At 33.1% G+C, this 23,301-nt stretch overlaps 2 protein-coding genes and 1 long non-coding RNA gene across 3 annotated transcripts; all 3 read left to right on the top strand.

Annotated features, from left to right (window-relative positions):
- The first annotated feature begins 8,425 nt into the window (after positions 1–8,425).
- On the top strand, positions 8,426–9,806 carry LOC120335937 (uncharacterized). The gene is made up of 4 exons (XM_039403565.2): positions 8,426–8,592; positions 8,767–8,842; positions 9,179–9,299; positions 9,394–9,806. Exons 1-4 carry the CDS (start codon positions 8,477–8,479, stop codon positions 9,504–9,506), a joined length of 426 nt encoding a protein of 141 aa, XP_039259499.2. The 5' UTR covers positions 8,426–8,476; the 3' UTR covers positions 9,507–9,806.
- Positions 9,807–15,357: 5,551 nt separating this feature from the next.
- LOC120335939 (uncharacterized) lies at positions 15,358–16,988 on the top strand. The gene is made up of 4 exons (XM_039403566.2): positions 15,358–15,721; positions 15,905–15,980; positions 16,328–16,448; positions 16,545–16,988. The coding sequence occupies exons 1-4, from the start codon at positions 15,606–15,608 to the stop codon at positions 16,655–16,657; spliced, it is 426 nt and encodes a 141-aa protein (XP_039259500.2). The 5' UTR covers positions 15,358–15,605; the 3' UTR covers positions 16,658–16,988.
- A 2,272-nt stretch (positions 16,989–19,260) lies between these two features.
- On the top strand, positions 19,261–21,897 carry LOC120335940 (uncharacterized). Its single transcript, XR_013474424.1, has 3 exons — positions 19,261–19,309; positions 19,604–19,700; positions 20,477–21,897. It is a non-coding gene; the product is annotated as an uncharacterized LOC120335940 (long non-coding RNA).
- Positions 21,898–23,301: the final 1,404 nt, after the last annotated feature.

Here is a 23,301-nt window from a genome sequence, read left to right as displayed (position 1 = left end):
CGTTATCTCGACATGAAATCACTCCTGACCTTCATGTTAACTGTTTACAGTATAACTTGCTATGTAATGAATACCAGGATGTCGAAGTAGTGGGCGATGTAAATAAACCAATAAATAAAATAACTAAATGTTGTTAAAAGAGCATTCATGATTTCTACAAAAAAATACTAGCAAACGTAATACATGACTCATTGCACATATTAAATATACAATGATGATAACATGTTCAATCGTCCTACTTCCGTTGTGATTGTGTGATGCCATTTGTGATGTCGATATTTTTTGCAAGCAGGGAACTTGTGAATAGCAAGTGTCATTAATGCTTATTCGTAACCTTGTGTATACTATATATTGTTCCTAATTTTCTCCATTCTTGAGGAATATTTAAACATCATGCAACAAGCCGATCTGAGTAAGCTTAGTGTAACTCAATCAGCCGCGATGAAAATAAAATTAAAATTTTACGACACGCTATGGTTGAAAATGTTTATAGGTGTACATCGGTGGTTCTCAACCTTTTACTTACTGCGTACCACTTCAGTGTTTCTTACTCCGGCCGCGTACCACCAACAAAGCGATATTTTTAGAGCTTCGTGCAACGTTTCAACGTATTAATTATAAGCAGTAAGAACGTAACAATTTCGAGCAAAATCGCGAGAGAATTTGCGTCGTCTACCGTCAGAAAGGCTTTAATTATCGCAAATCTCGAACGAATACATTTTTATCGGAGCTAGCCGCTGTCATAAACCGCCTAATCTAGCCTACCAATTCATTAGCCTTTAGCGCTATAAACCCGTTCAACGAATACATACGGAATGGCAGACAAAGAGTCGCAGCCATACGTCAGCCAACTAAAAAGATAATTGTTGCAAAGCTGCGAGCGCACCACTTGAAAAACTCCCGCGTTCCACTAGTGGTTCGCGTAACAAAGGTTGAGGATGATGTACATAGAAATGTGACTCGTTTGGCATCTTGTCTCATATTTTAAATCGGATTAACAAATATACCAGGCTTAACTAATCGAGTACTCTTTTAGTTTATTTGATTTGGCAAACTTTAATTGCGTGGTTCATTAAGTTTCGTTGGGCGTTTCTGACATGCATTCTACCTGAATATTAACTCAATACGTGACACTCTGCGGCTCGAAGATGTTATACAATGAACACAAATGCAATACCAAAAATGCCTATCGTTAACGAAACATGAGAGAAATTTTGACACTTGGATACAAAGCTACTGAGGTTGATGAACGTTTTTTTATCCTACATATTTCACCTAGTTCATTTCCTCCAAGTCAGATAATGAAAATTAACCTTCAAGTTCTTTTATCAGAAAATAGGCTATTAACACTGGACTCTCAAATGGGAAAATGTAAATAAAATGAAACTCATCATTTCATATAAAACATGACATATAAATGTATGAAACGCATTTTGGTAATTGAGCTAAACATTACCATAAGAAAAACAAGAGAGCAATGCTCAAATATATGGACACGCAGAACAATTCCCCAAAAATCATATGCGGTGACTTACCTGTATAAACAAAGCACCACATCACAGCAATCAAACAGACAAAAACACGGTGGTCGAAAATTGGTTGACAAAGATATTATCGACGTATTGGAAATGCGCACCCCCCTATTCCCCGTTCTTTAAATATAGAAACGCGAAACCTTCAAAGATGGTTAAAAGAAACACAACTCTACCCACCTGCCAAGTTTCATCTTTTCATCTCTCATATTTGTATGGATTTTCAAACTTTTGATAGCTACGAGTTAGTTCAGTGTCACCGCGCTGAGTTTCGGTACCAGAACTTCTCTATCTTTAAAAACATTTGGCTTCTAATTGCATTTCTGATCGTCATATATTTTAAGAACACGGTTATTTTAAACAAAACTCGTCAAATTATAAACAAAGCACCACATCACAGCAACCAAACAACAGAAACACGGTGGTCGCAAATTGATTGACAAAGATATTATCGAAGTATTGAAAATGTGCCCCCCCCCCCCCCTATTCAGTCTTATCTAAATGTAAAAACGCGAAACCTTCAAAGATGGTTAAAAGAAACACAACTCTACCCACCTGCCAAGTTTCATATTTTTATCTCCTATATTTGTATGGATTTTCGAGCTTTTGACAGCTACGAGTTAGTTCAGTGTCACCGCGCTGTGTTACGGTACCAGAACTTCTCTATCTGGGTTTCTAATTGCATTTCTGACCGTCATATATTTTAAGAACACGGTTATTTTGAACAAAACTCGTCAAATTATAAACAAAGCACCACATCACGGCAATCAAACAGACAAAAACACGGTGGTCGCAAATTGGTTGACAAAGATATTATCGATGTATTGGAAATGCGCCCCCCCACCCTATTCTCCCGCCTACCTGTAATGCCAGACGCTTCTTCTTTGCAAAACCAACTTATTCTATTTATCACGGCAATATACCAGCAGATACCACAGTCTACAAATATATTCACACCAAGAGAAGAAGTGAAGTACGGTTTACCGTACCTCTAGATCTAGACCACAGTCTACAAATATATTCACAACAAGCGAAGCAGTACAGTACGGTCTACCGTACCTTTAGCATCATCGCCATTCACCGATTTTTGAGTAGCAATAACTTTCAGAATCCGCCGTCCCGCCAATGTTCGAGGGCACGTGATCAAAAAGAGAAGTGCCTGCATATGCGTCCGCAGAACGTCCAATGACGTCATAGCAAACAAAAACAAATCTCACATTTGTAGTATTTGAATAGTATTTGAAATAAATAAAAGTAATAGCCTTTTGGAGAAAAATTTCCTCTTTAACCACTAAAAATTTCAAAGCAATTGGTCCAGTGATCAAAGAGAAAAACGGTTTTTTAATATTTCCACTAGGTGTCCAAAAAGTGTCAGAGAACAACAAGAACAACACAACAACAAAACGATCGTTATGTCCACTAAACTTGTCCAATAAACACGGGGTTACGCCATCTAGCGGAGAAAAATCTACAAGATAAAGAACAAATCTACAACGCAACGCGATTCGGTTGTCCACCGACCAGCCAGTAGAATCAAATTATGTAAATAGGCAAGTTGAATACACACAAAATCACAATTAGGATTGATGAATGTTTTAAAATCGATTCGAATGTATTTCAGTTATTTATTACTTATCGATCTTGATCGGTAAGTATGTTGCTAGGTATTTGTCTATGTCTGTTTGTCTGTGTGTTAGATGCACGCGATATCTCACGAAAGCGAGGTTCAATCTGCTCCAAATTTTGCATGTGCATTCATCTTAGCTCGGATCAGGAGCCTATTGGTTTTGGATGGATTGTGTCGTATAATTAGCGAGTTATTAATTAATTAGTGATGGGACACACGGTGTCACTATGGAGTAAGACCACTGTTTTGAGGGATCCCCTAACCTTCGATCGATAAGCCTTCGGTTTCCAACCGAATTATAGTTTATTTTTTATTCGATAATGAGTGTACATGAACGCCTTGTTCATACGCAATTTCATGAAAATGGATACACTCCTTTATCCATTTTTGTTCTGTTTAGATATATATATATTAAGTATCATTTGAACCTATTCCATTTTTAATAAACGTAATATCCTTTTAATTTTATATAACTTCATTTACTACATTACTTCATATTACTACATTTTTCGAATTCAGTAAGAACTTCGCAAATATTTTATGAATCGTAATTGATGTAAAGACAATGAACAGAGTTTTTGAGTAGTGTTGTGTGTCGAAATCGTATTTCTAAGTTTCTATTCATTTTACATGAGGAATTACTTAAAAACACAAAACAGATCTTGATTCTCTTTATCAGAATGAATTCCTCCATTTTTTGGTAATCAATGTCCCCTATGCCAAACCATTTAGCAAACTCCTTTATATTAGATGAACGTCTTGATGCGTTGCATATGTATGGAATAATCATTAAATAAATAGACAGATTTTTCTTTGACTACTTTTTGAAATTTAATAGTAAAAAGAATAATATTTACTATAGAGTCTTCAATGTGCAAAATAAAAAATTTATTTAGTTTATCATGGTGATTGTTTTTACATTCAATGCGGGGAAATATGAAGTCAGTTATGCATATGGTACGTTTTTAAGGAAATAAAAGTATATTGTTTTGCATATTCAGGGGAAATTTTTTACTGTATAAATATTTTTCACGTCATAAAATTTCGATATAAAACAATAAAAACAAGTATTGGCGATTTAGCGGGAAAGTCATGTTTTGAATTTTTTGTAATTTTTGTGAGAACTTTTATGCTTATAATAAATATATTAGTTTTGTTTGTTTTAGGTTTCATGGGGTCATAGATTTCCTACACATGTATTAGAATTCTTCTTGATATTAATATAAACAAGTAGAAATAATATATGAATATTATCTCAGAAATCATGCTTTATCACACAACAATTACCACACAACACACAACAAGTTGACATTTGAGTATCCTATAACATAAAAAAAGCAATAATTTTCACGTGTAAAAAACGCACGTTCATATTGCAGCAATTAGTGGATGAAGAAGGACTTTGAAATGTATTGAATAGAGAATTTTTTTCCAGATTTGTTTAGGAAAAATAGGCTATATTTATAGCTCTAAGTTTATTTAATTTTATCACTTTTTTCTGCGATAGTATCGTTGTATTCTCCATTTGAGCTTGGATAAAATATGATCCAATAAACATGTGGTGAAGATCATTCAGATTAGTCGTGAACTAGAAACTGTAGTACCGTTGTAGCTTGTCAAAAAAGGCAACTTATTTAATACAGCTTACAATCATGTTTTTTTACATAAAGGATTTTTGTATAACATTTTGTAGTTTGTTTTGTATCAATACAATATGCAATCATGTATTTTTAAATGATCATTATTAATAAATACTATATACAGGGGGGCCCAAAAAAGCGGAACACAAAATTCGATAACTTCTACAAAAATTTGAAAAAAATGTAATAAATATTGTTTATGCTTCAACTTCTGTTTGTACATGATATTACTCGAAAGTTTCAGAAACCTAAGAGGCTTTGCACATAAATTATGATCTCTTTAGAATATGTTACAAATCACCTCCTAGGCATTAGAGACAAACTAGCAGGAGTTACGCAAGATTGTCAATCACAACACGTATACATCCCTTGGGAATTTTTCGATTTGTTGCTGCAATTGCAGTTTTGAGTTGTTTTGAGTTCACCGATTGTTCGAGCAATCATATGATACATATTGTTAAAAAATGTTAAAATCAAATGAATGAGGTGTCCACTCGACGTCACAATTTCCCTTTTTCCCTTGATAATTGAATTTCCCTTGATCAGCCTTTTCGGAAATCGCTCTCTCAGTCAGTCAAGTGCGTGATGTGATATGCGGGACGTCGCCCCGTCTTGCTGGGTCCACTAATCGACTCAATCAATCTCTCTACGTCGTCTGAATGATGTCCAACGCTTTCTCAGCACTGCCACATAATGTTCCATATTCACCGCGTGATTTTCGTCTTCAAACCAATACGGAACGGTTATGCAATGTTGGGCAATGGTTACCAACGCTGCGCACTTTATATGATATAATATTCGCTGTAAGACTTTTCTCGGAGGTGTTGTACCCAGGTAAGCAATATTTTTGCTATTGGCATGCTCATACAGTAGAATGTGCGATTTAGCAGAAATCTGAGTGGGTGATTGACAAATTCAGGCTCTTGAGATAACATAACATTTGTGCAAAACGTCCTAGGACCTACATTCATGAAAATTTGGGTTGTAATCATGCACAAACAGTAGTCCAAGGGTTAACAAAATCAAAGTATTTGCTCCATTTTCCAAGTGATTTCCACGGAATTCTTTTTTATCTCGTATGGAATTTTTATCTTCTTTTCTGTAAACATGCAAATAATAATAATCACCACCACGCAACATATGGTCGTATCCAAACAATAGGTTTGTTATATTTGACTATGTAAATTTTATTTGTGAATTTTCATCAACACAATTCATTGTTAAGTAAATTTTATTCGCCATCAATCATGTTCTGAGTCAAACAAAATTTTACTGAACCTATTGCGGAAAGAAAAGATTTTAGTTTACGTACACACTCATTTAAATACAATCAAAATTAAACAAAAAACAAATGTGGAAATATACTGCTGTAAAATTTCTCGGTGCTATTGTGTTTTGCATTTAGTACTGGCAAAGTAGTAAAAAAATATCCCTGGAAACTCCATAAATTTATTTATTCCCCATTCTAATTTGCGTTTTATTCGATATGTACAAACATATGTACTGTTTAACCTACGTGTTTGAAAAATTTGTAAGTGTATATAAGAACTCGTAATCTTTAGGAGATATATTACACAACACAACGTTAATTTCATATTACCAAGAAATTTTCCTGTTCAAAATATTCTTTTAAATAGATGAATTAAAAAAATAAATAACTTTTGCAAAATCGTACCGGGTTTGGTGTGTCGAAAAAATGCAGACCGTCGTGATAACTGTAAATGATCTCAATATCATGATCCACTGGTTTTATTACTCTTTATTTTTTCTTATATAATAGAAGGGTAATTGCACCATTTAAAATGTTGAGTGTTGATTAATGTAATTAGCAATCTCATTATTTTGTACAAAACGATTGGAATATGCATTTTTTTTTACAAAATAATCCAGCATTAGGATTGGTTCAAAATGTGAATGTGAATAGTTACAAAAAGCATGACTTTTTCGCGAATATTTGATGCCAGTATTCACTGAATAACTTATTTAATACTCAGGATGGAAGGCATCACCGTTTTGTCAATACATTCTGAAAAGTATGCGACCAAATATATCTTATATACCTATGAAAGTTTGAACATGAATTTCATTATGCATTTGGATCTTTGCGCTAATTAATTTGTTGAATCGAGCATCTCACATGGTGTGAACGTTCATAACGAACTCACGATCATTCGATGCATAGGAATATTCCAATAAATCACATGAAGTCACAATAAGTGGACCTACAATTTAGTCGCTTATTTATTAGAACGTACAGCGTTTAAAAATACTGAAATAGATTACATATGGGAGGAATACTACGAACTATTTATTTCTAACTTGTTTGCTTAATTTTTGCGATTTTAAGAATATTATGTGTGGACCTAAATTTAAAATTTAAGCTAGTACTGAGTTACACCACAATGTAAATTCATTGAATATGTACAACATCTGGCGGAAAATGCAGTTTACATTTGAATACTATTAAATGACCTTATGGTACGTGTAAGATATTGCTTCCGTATTAAAATAGCCTAAAAGCTTGATAATTTGTAAAGATAATGTTTGTTATTTGCTTTAGTTTATTTTTCATTTTAACGTGTTTCCATCGTTATTGTCTTAAATTTGAATGCATAATGCTTCATCATAGAGTTTATGCGTCAATGATATAGCTAACTTGAATATAAATATATTTTTAACTTATACGATAATGAATCCTTCTTCACTTTCGAGACAATGCAATTTGATTGTGTTTTCGTGCATATTAGGTTTTCTGGTCCGATAAAACATCCACACATAATGCAACAATATAAAAATTTGATAAACAGTTTCAACAATTCGGTAAATTTACTTTTTTATGGTAAACGGATCAATAATAGAGCGGTTGTAAGCTTTGTGGTTAAGGTACATTTTTTGAAAATCAATTGCTGTCCGTTATATAAAAAAGAAACTTAATAAAATTATCATGATGGTTGTGATATGATGTTTTCAAATAATCATTTTTTGAACTACCCATTTATCATTTACACATTGTCATATCTGGGTTTTCATTAAATCTATCTTCATTTATACTAAATGTAACAACGTTGTCAGCAAATAATGCTTTATGTCTAACGATAGTGATTGAAGACAAGGATACACATTCGGCAATTTTTGCAATAAATGGCGCAAAATTTTTGTATCATATGTATGATCAAAATAAATTAACTAAAGGAAAATTTATGTCGTGCTTTTCCGACCTTTCCCATTATAGACTTTCCTTTGTTACAAGCTTTATAAGTAAGCATATCGTGTTCATCCATCCATTCTTCACTCAGTACAAAGTGACAGAAATGTTTTTTGTTTTATTGATGAACGCCCAAAAGTGGTAGCAAGTCATTTTAACGTACTCGCGAAGAGTTACGTTGCTGGACGTTAAACAATTTGAGACATAAATAAAAATATTTCAGCTAAAATCGGTTGTGTTCGTGTAAGATTTTGAACCATTTATAGTAAGTATTCTGTAGATAGTCGGGACAATATAAAACTAAAAAATAGAGCAGTATGACATTATCAAATTAATTCAATATATCACTAGTCCATTTGTTGTTTACAAATTCATATTAACACCAAGATGAAATATAATCTCTTCATCTGTGTTGTCATCCATCTAAAACTGTATAGATTTTTCATTTCTATATGAAGCATAAAATTGAATTATGAAACCAGTGACAGCTCTTCTTGTAATATTCATCACTGTACTAGTTGTAGAAAATACAGACGCTGGTTGGTTGGGGAAGGCATGGACTTGGACAAAAAAGGCTGTTCGTCATCCGTAAGTAAGTTTTTACTTTTAGATTGTGTATTGGTTGTCTTCCAATCTGTTTTATTTTCCATTCATTAACAAGGAATATGCTTTGATATATGATACCACAATGGACATGAAATATAAAATTTGGTCTAAAATGAGGGTTTTCATTTTACGTAAATAACCAATGTATATTTACAGAATTACAAAAGCTGTGGCTGGAATAGCGGCGAAGGCTGCAAGTTTATGGGACAATATTCACCTCTTGAGAGACAAGGTAATATTTTAAAATTCATTTGGAAAAAAATTCTGTTTTCCAGCAAATATGTTCGTTTATATTTTGATGTTTGACATTAATTATTTACAAAAGTGTATTTAGAAAAAAATACACGCACGATACCCCCAATTAATGCAGTTTAATCACGGTTCTAACTCATTCAATTTTTTAATCAAACTGAAAACTGAGCCTATTTGTGTTATTGTATTAAAATGGTTACAATGTAATGCTTGCTATACCGTGCCGAAACTGCGACCTTTTCATTCACACATTTCAGCATTACCATTTTGTCTTTTTTAAATCATGGCAGCTGCAGCTTAATTCTTTTTCGTTTAGGATGACTTTGAATTTGAACAAATTCTTCAAGACGTGAAACAAAGCTTGGAAGCAGATTTCGGAGAAATAAAGACCAAACCATTTCTAGATATGGTTGTCAGTGCACGAAATCTTAGTGACGGTTGGTTTGTTTACTTTGATTGAAAATAATAGAATAAAAAATCACCTTTAAAATGTGTTTAGTAGAAATAATGTTTTTTTTGTGGTTCAAACAGATGAATTCTTTTCGCTGACTGAGGATGACTACAGAATGGTGTCCAATGGCATGAGAAAAGAAGACGTGGAGATGATGGATTCTTTCAACCAAATGCTTGAAAAATTGCTTTAACTCATATTATAATACATTAAACGATGATTTAGAAAAAAAGAACTCTTATACTCGGTAGCAGACAACTCTCTATTACTGTATTACTGGATGTGATCTTTTTACATAAAAAATACTTCTGTACTTTTTCTTCTTCAAGTCTCCCGACTTGATAACATATTGCATTTACGATTTCTCAATACCTCTCTAACGGACAAGAAATATCAAACGTAATTATAGCATTAAGTAGTTGAATAACTAATAAAATTTACACGAAACCGTGTGGGTAATTCTGAAAATAAAATTTAATTTTTATAATTGGAATATTGAGTTTTTTCATTTACGTCGTTAAATGGGCACGTACAGGTTGGTTACTGTGGGATCTCGTTTTGGCATCGAAAAAATGAATTACCTGTGTCTCTGCACCGCTTAGCCTTAGACTGAGTAGGCCATAAATATTTAAAGTATAACATTAAGAAATTTCGTATCATATCTTGGAAAATTCGCAAAAGATTATTAGATAATGTATATTCAAAGCAGATAGATTTTTCGTACAAAATCTCCCCAAAATACTTTCTTCCAATAGAATATAATAGAATATGCTGGTTTTTATGTCGGATCTGAACAAACAAATGATATTTTGACTACATTTGAAAGTTGGGACTTTTCAGAAAATTCGAATCTAATTTATGACTTACTCGATGTCACAGCGGACAAAGCATTCGGACGTAATCGTGTTGACACTGCAAATAACACATCTCGGCTAGTGTATAAATTGAGTGTAAAAAACGCCCAATTGAGAAGATTTCGTTTTTTTTTTTAAATGTAAGTACCACATGTTATGCGTGAGATATCAGTGCCAACTGATAACAAAAGTCCTAAAAAAAATAGAACAAAATTTTATTTCGTTACTTCAGGGCCGATTTGGGAGTAAATATTAAATAAATTCGATAAAACTGAATACCACCGACTAAAGTGCGATACATTGTTTGCCTGAAACGTGCGTTCTCATAAATTCGTTTCTGGTATTTAGATTAGTCATAATGTATTTTCAAATCATATCCCGCCCATAAACCTAAACCCTAAGTATGGTGTCAGAATATAATATAGAATCGGAAATTTTATTCTTTTCAAAGAACAAAGCAGAGTGCTTTGACAAATGTCTTTCCACAAATTATCATCGGAACTTCATCCAATTTTTGTGGAAAATTCTCACTTGTATGAATACTTTTCCTCTACTGCGGGAAATATGTTGCCAACGTTCCTGCTTTTGGAAATGTAGTGAACGTTTGTATTTCATCAGAAATCGTACAAGTAGTCAGTGTATTTGTTATATTGTCCTAATCACGGGGAAATTTTGGCATCGACTATTTTATAGTAAATTTTTGTAATGTGTAGTGAATAAACTCAAAAGTGTCTTCTACAATACATGACAAAAGATGCCGGGATAGATAATATTGAGGGACAAACGTGCCTCTGTATGACCGAGGTTTTTATTCTCCTGTCCATCAAATATTTTTTCTCACGCTTTTCGTAGATCAACGACAAGTAAACACCTATCGACATTAGTTGGATCTGTTTGGCAATGCATTTCAAAACTTAAATCTTTATTTTCAAAACATCCGTCGCCGAAAATTTTGAGTTTGAGTCCGAGTCACTTTATTCCCGCGCCACAAGTCAAATGTTTTCAATTGTTGATTGAAAATAAGTATTTTATTTGTTATTTATCGAACATATCCATATTTGTAAAATGAATATGCTGACTTATGGATTGAGCACCAATAGGGATTTAATTCGAATTCAGCCGTTTAACCAGATATTCAAATATGTAGATTGGTAAATCTGAGTTGGTCAGGTAGGTTGAAGGACTCAAAGGTGAATCCTGGCCAGCAATTAGGACATAGATAGGACAAGTCAACATTTAAAAACAATATAAATACAAGGCTAAAAACATCCTTTGAAGTACTTTATCTTTCTTAACCTAAATAAGACTTTGCATGAAATGCAAACTTATTTCAAATAAAAATGCATTTTGTTCTATAAAAAGTGCGTTTCACTTTGATTCATCTATTGTTTGCAAATTTTGTCATTAGAATTTTAAGTAAATTATCGTTGTACTCGATACTGATTTTACTAAAATATTCACTTATAAGTTATTCAGATGTATGCGCACTGTAAGCTTCCGTGCTAGGGTTGCTGAATAATGATCAAAGTGCTTATTATATTCAAAACCATTCCACCACTCTATTGAATTAAAATATGAGCAATATGATATTTTGATAATATTCCTTTTACTGCTTAATGGAAATTAGTGTTTGAAATCATATGCTGTGAATATTTGATTCATTCGAGCTTGTAAGCTTCCGTGCTATGGTTGATAAATAATGATCAAAGTGCTTATTATATTCAAAACCCTTCCACCACTCTATTGAATTAAAATATGAGCAATATGATATTTTGATGATATTCCTTTTACTGCTTAATGGAAATTAGTGTTTGAAATCATATGCTGTGAATATTTGATTTATTCAATTGATTGATTCATTGATTCATTTAATGCATTCAAATAGTAAGCAAATTTATTAGCATAAATGCGGATATCCTGCGCAGACCCAAATCTATAAATTGTCGACTAGTTGTTGTCGTCAGCACTTGTAATTTTTCATTGCAGCGAAGAAGAAAGGTCGGTATTTTATATTGCACTGTAAATGTGTTGAGGAATTCGAGGAAAATTCGAGAAATTTTTATTTCGTCGGGTTAGGTGCGATTTGAGAGTACATGTTTAAAGTGGGATTGAGTCATGAGCAAATCGTAACTATTGCCACGCTGTCATGTCCTCCCAACTCTAAATAATATTGTCTTTGAGATATTTGCTGCGAAGAAATAGCATTATTCCTTATTTGGATAAGCGCATAATACAGTGGTTCTCAAACTATTTTTGCTCGCGGCGCACTGAGCAAATAAAAAAATCTTGCGGCACACTTGTCAAAAAATGTGGGACTTGAACAAATTATTCTACAAATAATGTGCGTGCCTGTTTTGAGAAACAATAGAAACGAGGTTCCGTCGCCCCTTTTTTGCTTTCAATTTCAGTCAGAGCATAAAATACGCGTTAACAGAGCCATGGAGATGCAAATGGCAGGATGGCTAGATTCTTTTGATGACCTTTGCACCGATGATTGAATATAATTTGTAAGCAGATAGCCAGAACTTGCTTTCCTGTTGCCTAACTGAACGCGCAAGTCAGCAGTTCAGCACGGTGGAAGGTGGACATCATGTTACAAAACATTATGACATCACAATACAATTACCGTATACCAAAACAATCCCCTTACTACAACGACAAGGCAAATGTTATAATATTGTCAGTCTAATTAATTATGGATACTCGGGCCTCACAAGCTTGCCCGTTGCATGGATGCCTATGTGTAATACAAATAGCATATTTTCTAAAATTCCAAAAAGCTTCGCGGCACACTTGAGAATCTATCACGGCACGCTAGTGTGTCGCGCACACAGTTTGAGAAACGCTGGCATAATATATATTCAAAACATGAATTTTTTTCCGGCCAATATCTTAAGCAACTTTGTCAACTTTGATTATTGAAAACAAATTTTACTTTTACCTAATACAAAGGTACTAAAAAATAATTTATAAAATAAGAGACAAAGTTGTCTATATCTTGCAAAAAATACTCGTCACTACTCAAAAAACATTGGTCTTCTATTCAATAAAAGCAAAAATAGCACAGTAAAATAAAAGTATATTAAGCTTTTTTTAAATGTAACGTTGCGACACATGACATATTGAAAAATAATTCATTGCATTAATGAAGTCAATGGCGATCTTCTAAATATTTTTAATATATGCAAGATATTACAGAATTAGCATAATTTTCAGTAAATGAATTGAAACGAAATACCCACGACAGAACGTACTTGTGTAATTGCACAATTCTAAAATTCAGTCAGTTTGCAAATAGACATTTGGCGTATTTCTCTTTAACTAGTGGACCAATTACTGGGAAACTTTGAGTGGTGAAAGATTGTCTTTTTCACTAGAAGGCTATGACGTTTATTTATACCAGAAATCACTATGAGCTCCATGCGATTCGTTTTGTTTTATGCAATGACGTAATAAAAATACAAATTGCGCACCTTGTGGCGGTTCCGCGTTCGCCTCAGTGGTCAGGCGACTGCGGTACCGGTCGTCTACTGGGAAAGATTGCATACCCTCACTACTTCGTTTTAGCTATGGTATACTTATAGTTGGGCATCGCTCTCTTGTCTTTTTTATAAGAATATACTTGTCCTCTTTATCACCAGAAACAATATGATTGCTATTGGTAATTTTTATTCATTTTCAGCAACAAACTTCCATTGTTGATTAAATATTTGATATTAGGAATATTCTTGGTCATATGATAATTAAGTTAAGTGAGGATACTGTGCAAATAAAAGTTTTCAGTTGAAGGACACAGTTATTCAAGTATTTTCAAAATTTAACAAATCTAACATTGATAAATTGGAGCTAACATTATCAAACAATTATGTTAGGACAACGAGATTTCGAGAACATTTAGATTTCGACCAATGACATGAGTTCATAAAAGTAGGCGTCGTCGGTGTGGCGAGAATCTTAGTTCGTGAAAATATACATTATACAGAAACACAATCTATATTACCGGGACCTCTAAGAATATCAAAATGATCAGCAATAATGGATTACATATTGACGTAAAATCAGAGAATACCCGCAACTTATGGCGGAAAATGCCGTTCACATTTGCATGTTGCTGATAGGCCATATGGCACCTGTAGGATATTACTCTCGCAAGACAATACCTATAAGCTTTATAAAAGTGAGGTTCTGTATTTGCTTCAGTTTATTGTTTCGTTAGAAAGTGTTTCCATTGTTCTATTGTCTCAGATTCGAATTCTTTATACATCATCATCGTATACATAAATATATTTCCATAATTAAAGGCGATCCTTAAGTTTTCTAACTTGATGAGGAACGAAGAATGCGTTCACCCGTAATACAGCTAATATGAAAATTTAATAAACCGTCCAAACAATCGATTAAGTGAACCCTTTGAGGTTAACAGCAGTGCGGTTTGTCGTTTAATAAAAATACTGCCACTAATATACAAAGCCAAGTTTCTTGAATAAGAATTGTAATCATGCCTGCTACAGTATGATGTTTTTAAAAATGAAAATATTTGTTCAAATTTACTATTCATTATACATTCATTGGGACATGATATTGGGATTATCACCAAATCTACTCCCGCGTTGAATGAAACGAAAGCTGCAAAATCAACAATATTTTGTAAGCAACGCTATTTATTGAAGTCACGGAAGTACCTTCGCTATCTTTTGTATTTCGTCAATGGTGCAACTTTTCGTATCATATTTAGTGTCAGTAATAAATATTTATATGCAAATTCAGGATGTTCTTCCCTGACCTTTCCGATTCCGTACTTTCCCATGTTCCAGGCTCTATAAGTAAGCATGTTCGTGTTTCTCAACCTATTCGTAACTCAATGCATAGTGACAAATGGTTTTATGCTGAATTGCTGAAAGCACAGAAGGGGTTCATTACATTTTAATGTTCGGTTGGGAACTATTTGAGAATTTTATTTAAATACATATCTAAAATAAAATAGATTTATTCAATTTATACTTTTGAAACGTTCATAATAAGTACTATGTACATGATATCGTAATAATAAAGCATGGCACGAATACAAAAACGGAAAATTCTACCTTGCGCCATGGTTTGGTTTCTGTGGGACTAACTACTACACTCTTCTATGCTTTTGTGACGGTGGTTTCATATGCATATTATGATACAAGGATGCTACAGCAAGATTGAATATATTTATCCAAGAGTCTCGCTGCACACTAATATAAACATATTTCTGTAACGTTCCGTCTGACCAAATTATGTTGGAATTATTCAGTTAATATCATATATCACAAGTTCCTTTTCTTTTACGAATGCATGTTAACACCAAGACGAAATAACATTTCTCAACAGCTATAGCATTTGTGTTCTCATACATCTAAAGTCTTCTACCGTATTTGCTTGTATCTATGTATAAAGCATATTATTGAATCATGAAAGCAGCGACAACTCTTCTCGTAATATTTATTACTGTACTGGCTGTGGAAAATACAGATGCTGGCTGGTGGGGAAGAGCATGGAATTGGACAAAGAAAGCTATTCGCCATCCGTATGTTATTTTTACTGTTTCTTACTTTTAGATTGTATATTGGTTGTCTTCCAATCTGTTTTATTTTCCATTCATTAACAAGGAATATGCTTTGATATATGATACCACAATGGACATAAAATATAAAATTTGGTCTAAAATGAGGGTTTTCATTTTACGTAAATAACCAATGTATATTTACAGAATTACAAAAGCTGTGGTTGGAATAGGGGTGAAGGCTGTAAGTTTATGGGACAATATTCGCCTCTTGAGAGACATGGTAATATTTTAAGATTCATTTAGAAAAAAATTATGTTTTCCAGCAAACATGTTCGTTTATATTTTGATATTTGACATTAATTATTTACAAAAGTGTATTTAGAAAAAAATACACGCATATTACCCCCAATTAATGCCCCAATTAATGCAGTTTAATCACGGTTCTAACTCATTCGATTTTTTAATCAAACTCAAAACTGAGCCTATTTGTGTTATTGTATTAAAATGATTAATATTTAATGCTTGCTATACCGTGCCGAAACTGCGACCTTTTCATTCACACATTTCAGCATTACCATTTTGTCTTTTTTAAATCATGGCAGATGAGCTTAATTCTTTTTCGTTTAGGATGACTTTGAATTCGAACAAATTCTTCAAGACGTGAAACAAAGCTTGGAAGCAGATTTCGGAGAAATAAAGACCAAACCATTTCTAGATATGATTGTCAGTGCACGAAATCTCAGTGACGGTTGGTTTGTTTATTCTGATTGAAAATAATAGAATAAAAAATCACCTTTAAAATGTGTTTAGTAGAAATAATGTTTTTTTTGTGTGGTTCAAACAGATGAATTCTTTTCGCTGACTGAGGATGACTACAGAATGGTGTCCAATGGCATGAGAAAAGAAGACGTGGAAATGATGGATTCTTTCAACCAAATGCTCGAAAAATTGCTTTAACTCATAATATTATAATACATTGAACGATGATTTAGAAAAAAAGAACTCTTATACTCGGTAGCAGACAACTCTCTATTACTGTATTACTGGATGTGATCTTTTTACATAAAAAATACTTCTGTACTTTTTCTTTTTCAAGTCTTCCGACTGGATAACATATTGCATTTATGACTTCTCAATACCTCTCTAACGGACATCTTTCTTAAATCATTAAGAATTCTAAAGAAATATCAAACGTAATTATAGCATTAATTAGTTGAATAATTAATAAAATTTACAACAAAATTGTGTGGATAATTCTGAAAATAAAGCTTAATTTTTATAATTGGAATATTGAGTTTTTTCATTTACGTCGTTAAATGGGCACGTACAGGTTGGTTACTGTGGGATCTCGTTTTGGCATCGAAAAAATGAATTACTTGTGTCTCTGCACCGCTTAGACTGAGTAGGCCATAAATATTTAAAGTATAATATTAAGACATTTCGTATCATATCTTGGAAAAGTCGCAAAAGATTATTAGATAATGTATATTCAAAGCAGATAGATTTTTCATACAAAATCTCCCCAAAATACTTTCCTGCAATAGAATATAATAGAAGATGCTGGTTTTTAGGTCGGATCTGAACAAACAAATGATATTTTGACTACATTTGAAAGTTTGGACAGAAAATTCGAACCTAATTTATGACTTAATCGATGTCATAGCGGACAAAGCATTCGGACGTAATCGTGTTGGCACTGCAAATAACACATCTCGGCTAGTGTATAAATTGAGTGTAAAAAACGCCCAACTGGGAAGATTCCGTTTTTTTTTCAAATGTAAGTATCACATGTTATGCGTGAGATATCAGTGCCAACTGATAACAAAAGTCCTAAAAAAAAAAATAGAACAAAATTTTATTTCGTTACTTCCGGGCCGATTTGGGAGTGAATGTTAAATAAATTCGGTAAAACCGAATAACACCAACTAAGGTGCGATACATTATTTGCATGAAACGTGCGTTCCCATGAATTCGTTTCTGGTATTTAGATTAGTCATATTGTATTTTCAAATCATATCCCGTCCATAAACCTAAACTCTAAGTATAGTGTCAGAATATAATATAGAACCGGAAATTTTATTCTTTTCAAAGCACAAACAAAGCAGAGTGCTTTGACAAATGTCTTTCCACAAATTATCGTCGGTTTTTCAGAGTCACCGACAGTAAAATAAATTAAATGATTATGCTTTCCTCACTCGTGGGTTTTGTAACGGCGTAGCTTAAATGGCTTGGTGGCTGGACAATAATAACGAAAATAAAATATTGAAAATGGGGAATTCCATAATATCTCCAACTTCATCTAAATTTTGTGGAAAATTCTCACTTGAATGAATACTTTTCCTCTACTGCGGGAAATATGTTGCCAACGTTCCTGCATTTGGAAATGTAGTGAACGTTTGTATTTCATCATCAATCGTACAAGTAGTCAGTGTATTTGTTATATTGTCCTAATCACGGGGAAATTTTGGCATCGGCTATTTTATAGTAAATTTTTGTAATGTGTAGTAAATATACTCAAAAGTGTCTTCTACAATACATGACCAAAGATGTCGTGATAGATAATAATGAGGGACAAACGTGCCTCTGTAGGACCGAGGTTTTTATTCTCCTGCCCATAAAATATTTTTTCCTACGCTTTTTGTAGATCAACGACAAGTAAACACCTATCAACATTAGTTGAATCTGTTTGGCAATACATTTCAAAACTTAAATCTTCATTTTCAAAACATCCGTCGCCGAAAATTTTGAGTTCGAGTCCAAGGTTAATTAGAGTCACTTTATTCCCGCGTCACAAGTCAAATGTTTTCAATTGTTGATTGAAAATAAGTAATTTATTTGTTATTTATCGAATATATCCATATTTGTAAAATGAATACGCTGACTTATGGATTGAGCACCAATAGGGATTTAATTCGAATTCAGCAGTTTAACCAGATATTCAAATATGTAGATGGGTAAATATGAGTTGGTCAGGTAGGTTTAAAGACTCCTGGCCAGCAATTAGGACATAGATAGGACAAGTCAACATTTAAAAACAATATAAATATAAGGCTAAAAACATCCTTTGAAGTTCTTTATCTTTCTTAACATAAATAAGACTTTGCATGAAATGCAAACTTATTTCAAATAAAAATGCATTTTGTTCTATAAAAAGTGCGTTTCACTTTGATTCATCTATTGTTTGCAGATTTTGTCATTAGAATTTCAAGTAAATTATCGTTATACTTGATACTGATTATACTAAAATATTCATTTATCAGTTATTCAGATATATGCGCACAGTAAGCTTCCGTGCTATGGTTGATAAATAATGATCAAAGTGCTTATTATATTCAAAACCATTCCACCACTCTATTGAATTAAAATATGAGCAATATGATATTTTGATAATATTCCTTTTACTGCTTAACGGAAATTAGTGTATGGTGGTATAAAACCATATGCTGTGAATATTTGATTCAAGCCAACATAATTCATTTTTAATGCATTAAAATAGTAAACAAATTTATTAGCATAAGTGAGGATATCCTGTACAGACCCAAATCTATAAATTGTCGACTAGTTGTTGTCATTAGCACTTGTAATTTTTCATTGCAGCAAAGAAGAAAGGTCGGTATTTTATATTGTTGCTGTAAATGTGTGCGATAAGTTCAGACGATTGAAAGTCTGTCTCTTTTTATCATGTTGCCATATAAACGATTTAATCGCATGTGAGAACGAATAAATATTTATTTTTTGCTTACAACACTAGCAATAGTTTGTTATTTTTGTTTGAAGTCCGCGGTTCACATTCTTCAAGTTTTATACTACTTGTTTATTGTAAAAAATATCCAAAATTTATCAGATTAAGAATGCTGTCACTGTTGATTGCTGTAATTTTTTTAAATATTATTTTTATTATAGTTGTGATTCTTGAAAGCGAGATGAAGGCAACAATTACTGTTTTAGTGGTGCTGATTGCGATGATGGCCGTTCACGAAACACACGGTTGGTTGACAAAGTAAGATATTTGCTTTATTTCAATCTCTCAATAATACACATACCAAATTTATCTCATACCCGCAATATTAGTGATTTTGGAAATATTTCATGGTAGGCAATGAGAATATATACAAACTGATGCGAAGACTTGGTTTTATTGGAAGCAATGGGAATCTACACTGCCTGTCATTATGATCGTCTAATGATATTATACCAGGCCATTCTAAAAGCACTAAAAAAAAAAAAACGGCTAAATAATAGCCACATACCGCAGAGTCATTATCTTCTCTATCTTCATCTTACTATCTTAAAGCCTAATCTTCTAATCTTTTTTTGTCTTTTTTAAACATTTTTTGAAAATAGGGATACTTTCATGAGAAATCCCATTTCACCTCTAGATATTACCAATCGGGAAACTTTCAGGGTGCTTTGCCGAAATTGTTTTGTTGTTTTGCTTTATTCAATCGCTCATGGTTGATTGTTTGACACGGGTATAGTATCCAAAGTTAATCAAAGTATCAAAGTTAATTGGAATTTGCTGGTGTAAATTAAGAAAACGATGGTTCGAAATTAGACGTGTTAATTAAATTTTGATATGTTTTGAAAAAGTTGTTTGAAGTTTCTTGCTATAGCACTATAGTACTATTTATCATGAATCGTGATTTCGTCAACTGGAATATGGAACAATGGGTCGAATATTCACTATAGGCAATTATTTTTGATGCCATCTATTCCGAAAATGCATATGTAGATGTAATAGCACAAAAAATGTTTTAAAAATTTGTGAATGTTCAGAGTCGTACATGGCGCAGCCAAACTTGTTAATTGGTGGTTTGGAGACAACATCCGTTTACTGAGAAAAATGGTAACCATTGAAATTTTTTCAGCATGATTTCATATACGTTAGTTGTTTAAAAACATACTTTTCATTTTGTTGGCAGTATTGATCACTTACATATAACAAAAAAACATTTTACACCTTGCCATGATAAGCTTGTACCATGTAAAATCAAAATTTATAAATATTTGTAAACGTTTGTAACGTTCTAGATTATGAGGCATTCAACTAACTGACCCTAACGCCGCATGCCTTACTTTAAAATCACCTTCCAGCGTAAATAGAATTTAGTTTTGAAAGAGGAAGAATACTGAATCGTAACAAATTTTGTGAAGTACAGTGAAATTAATAAATACTTCCAATCCAATCACACATAATTTTATTTTTCAATTTGCGCAAAAACATAATAACGTAACTTTACCAAGACTTTTTGTTGAAAATATACGAAGTTTTACCCATTATAAGAAATATTTACCTACATATTCAACTTCAGAGTGATATGGAGTTCGACAGACTCGAGGAGATAATTTGAAAAAAATTTATACTCGCTCAAATTTAAAGTTTAATATTTAAAGGTTACGCAAATCTCCAAATTTGACCCGAAAGTCTATGGTATTGTCGCTGATACTATGAGAAAATTTTTCAGCAAGAATACGCAAAAGAATAATTTAATTTTTATGTGGGACACACCTAAATTCGAACGATTTGTCAATGACAGACAAAGTTTTAAGAGGAAATACTAGCATTTAGAATGTTGATGCATGTTTATTCATTTGCTTTAATGTTAAAGAAGCAAGTTGTTTACAACCTACTGAGTTCATTTATAATAAATTTTAATCCAGTAGAATTTTCAAATGCTTCAATTATTACAGAGGAATTCAATTCCATGACTGATGATGACTACGTAAAGGTTTCCAGGGATGATGGAAAGATTGAAAAAGCAATGGCACGTGCGCTGCACGGCCTTCTTAAATCCAAAGAATAAAATGTGCTGATTAGATTTGAAGACGATACCTCGTGTTTTTTAATTTGTTGAAAGAGCTACTTCAAAAAAAAAAAAAAAAAACGTACTTATACAGAGCATATGAACATGTGATATTATTACTCAAACGCGGGGCGTTAAAGATAGCCCTTTGCTTAATATAAAATTACCAAATCTATCAATATTCCAAGTAATTATAGAACAATTATAGTTATAGTTAGTAGTCATTCCATACCTTTTGGCTGTGTCGGAGTATGATATTCAGTTTAAAAATAGAATAGCGTACAATTTCCTCTCACAAATATTTTCACAGTTAAAAATAATTTTATCATTTGTGAAATTTTATTTAAAAAAGATGCAAAAGAAATGAATACATAGCAACAGTGTCTGTCAAAAGTGTGTCATGTTTACCTGAAGAACCGACTGAACGTCTCAGCGTTCTATAGTACAGTGGTTCCCAAACTGTGGGTCGCGACCCCGAGTGGGGTCGCGTGAAGATTTTCCGGGGTCGCCCAATTTCTGTCAAATATGCGCACACAAATGACTTGAATTTGAAAGTTGGAAAGTGAAATTGGTGATAGTCGGCAGGTACCGGAAAAGTGCCTAACTTCGGATAAAATGACCTTGTTTTCATCAATAACTCGACCTTTTATAGTCCAAAGGGCGTCAAAATCGCTCGGTAAAACATTCATGTGGTAGGTATCAGTAAATGTAATTTTGTAAGAGTTTTACGAGCGCCAATAATATTTCCGTTTTATAGCTTTTTTGATCATGTTACATCCGAATGAGTGAGTGACGTTCGGTATCTTCTTTTCATTCACGAGCAACTGCAGGCTAAGCCAGTGTCCCGCCCGCAGGTACGCGTACCGGATTTTGTGCCAGGCTGCGAGAAATTATGTTGGTTTGTAATTTTGTACCAGTGTAGCCGCTTGGTTATCGAATATACAAAGCAGCTTCGCTTGATTTGGCGATTGGCCCTTAATTAGGTGTTTGGCAAGTATGGCATTGATTGCCAGGCGGTGTCACACTTCAGGCTTCGATCATTTGCGAAAGTGCTTTGTTAAATCGCGCGCGTGTCTAAAATCTCCGAGTATGCTTCGTGTTTTCGTCCACATCGTTTCATTGCAATATTATATATTTAGACGTTTCATAAATAATTTTTAAACGTTTCGAGCTAGCATTATAAAAGGCCATTAAATGATGTGATCCCGTACACGTTTTTTTCCTATTTTACTCTCATGTTCTGTTTTACTTTCGAATTAATAATGGAGCAATCTGTAATATGTTGATATTGAATTAAAAATAAAAAAGACACTGTTGGAATATAGGTACTAAATAGGATTTCAAATTTATGTTCAGAAACAATCTTACTATTGTTCCTTACAATCTACAACCTTTTATCAAGTTCGTGTATATTTTGCCAAAGTACCGTTTTAATTATAATCTAACAGATATTTACACCGTGGTTTTCATGCGCTGCCATGTGTTATCAAATATTCTGAGGTTTCCCCAATTACCCGGGGCATTGTCGGACTCGTTCGTATGTTTTTTGGGAAAATGTTTACCGTCAACGTCCACATGCAGTTGTTATCTTGTTCCCATTGAGATAATTAAACTGATATACTAAATTTTGAAGTTGCTGAACGTTTCTACTTGTGGGGTCGCGAGTGTTTGTAGGCTTTGATTTCATGAAAATTGGGGTCGCGAAATAAAAAGGTTGGGAACCACTGCTGTAGTAGATAAATCAATTATTGATATACCGAGCCAATTTGTTTTTCACGAAAGAGTCATGTTTAAATA

The sequence above is a fragment of the Styela clava genome, chromosome 2 (genome assembly GCF_964204865.1).
Source record: "Styela clava chromosome 2, kaStyClav1.hap1.2, whole genome shotgun sequence".
In the NCBI taxonomy this organism is placed as follows: domain Eukaryota; kingdom Metazoa; phylum Chordata; class Ascidiacea; order Stolidobranchia; family Styelidae; genus Styela; species Styela clava.
This window is presented reverse-complemented; position numbering and strand designations above follow the sequence as displayed.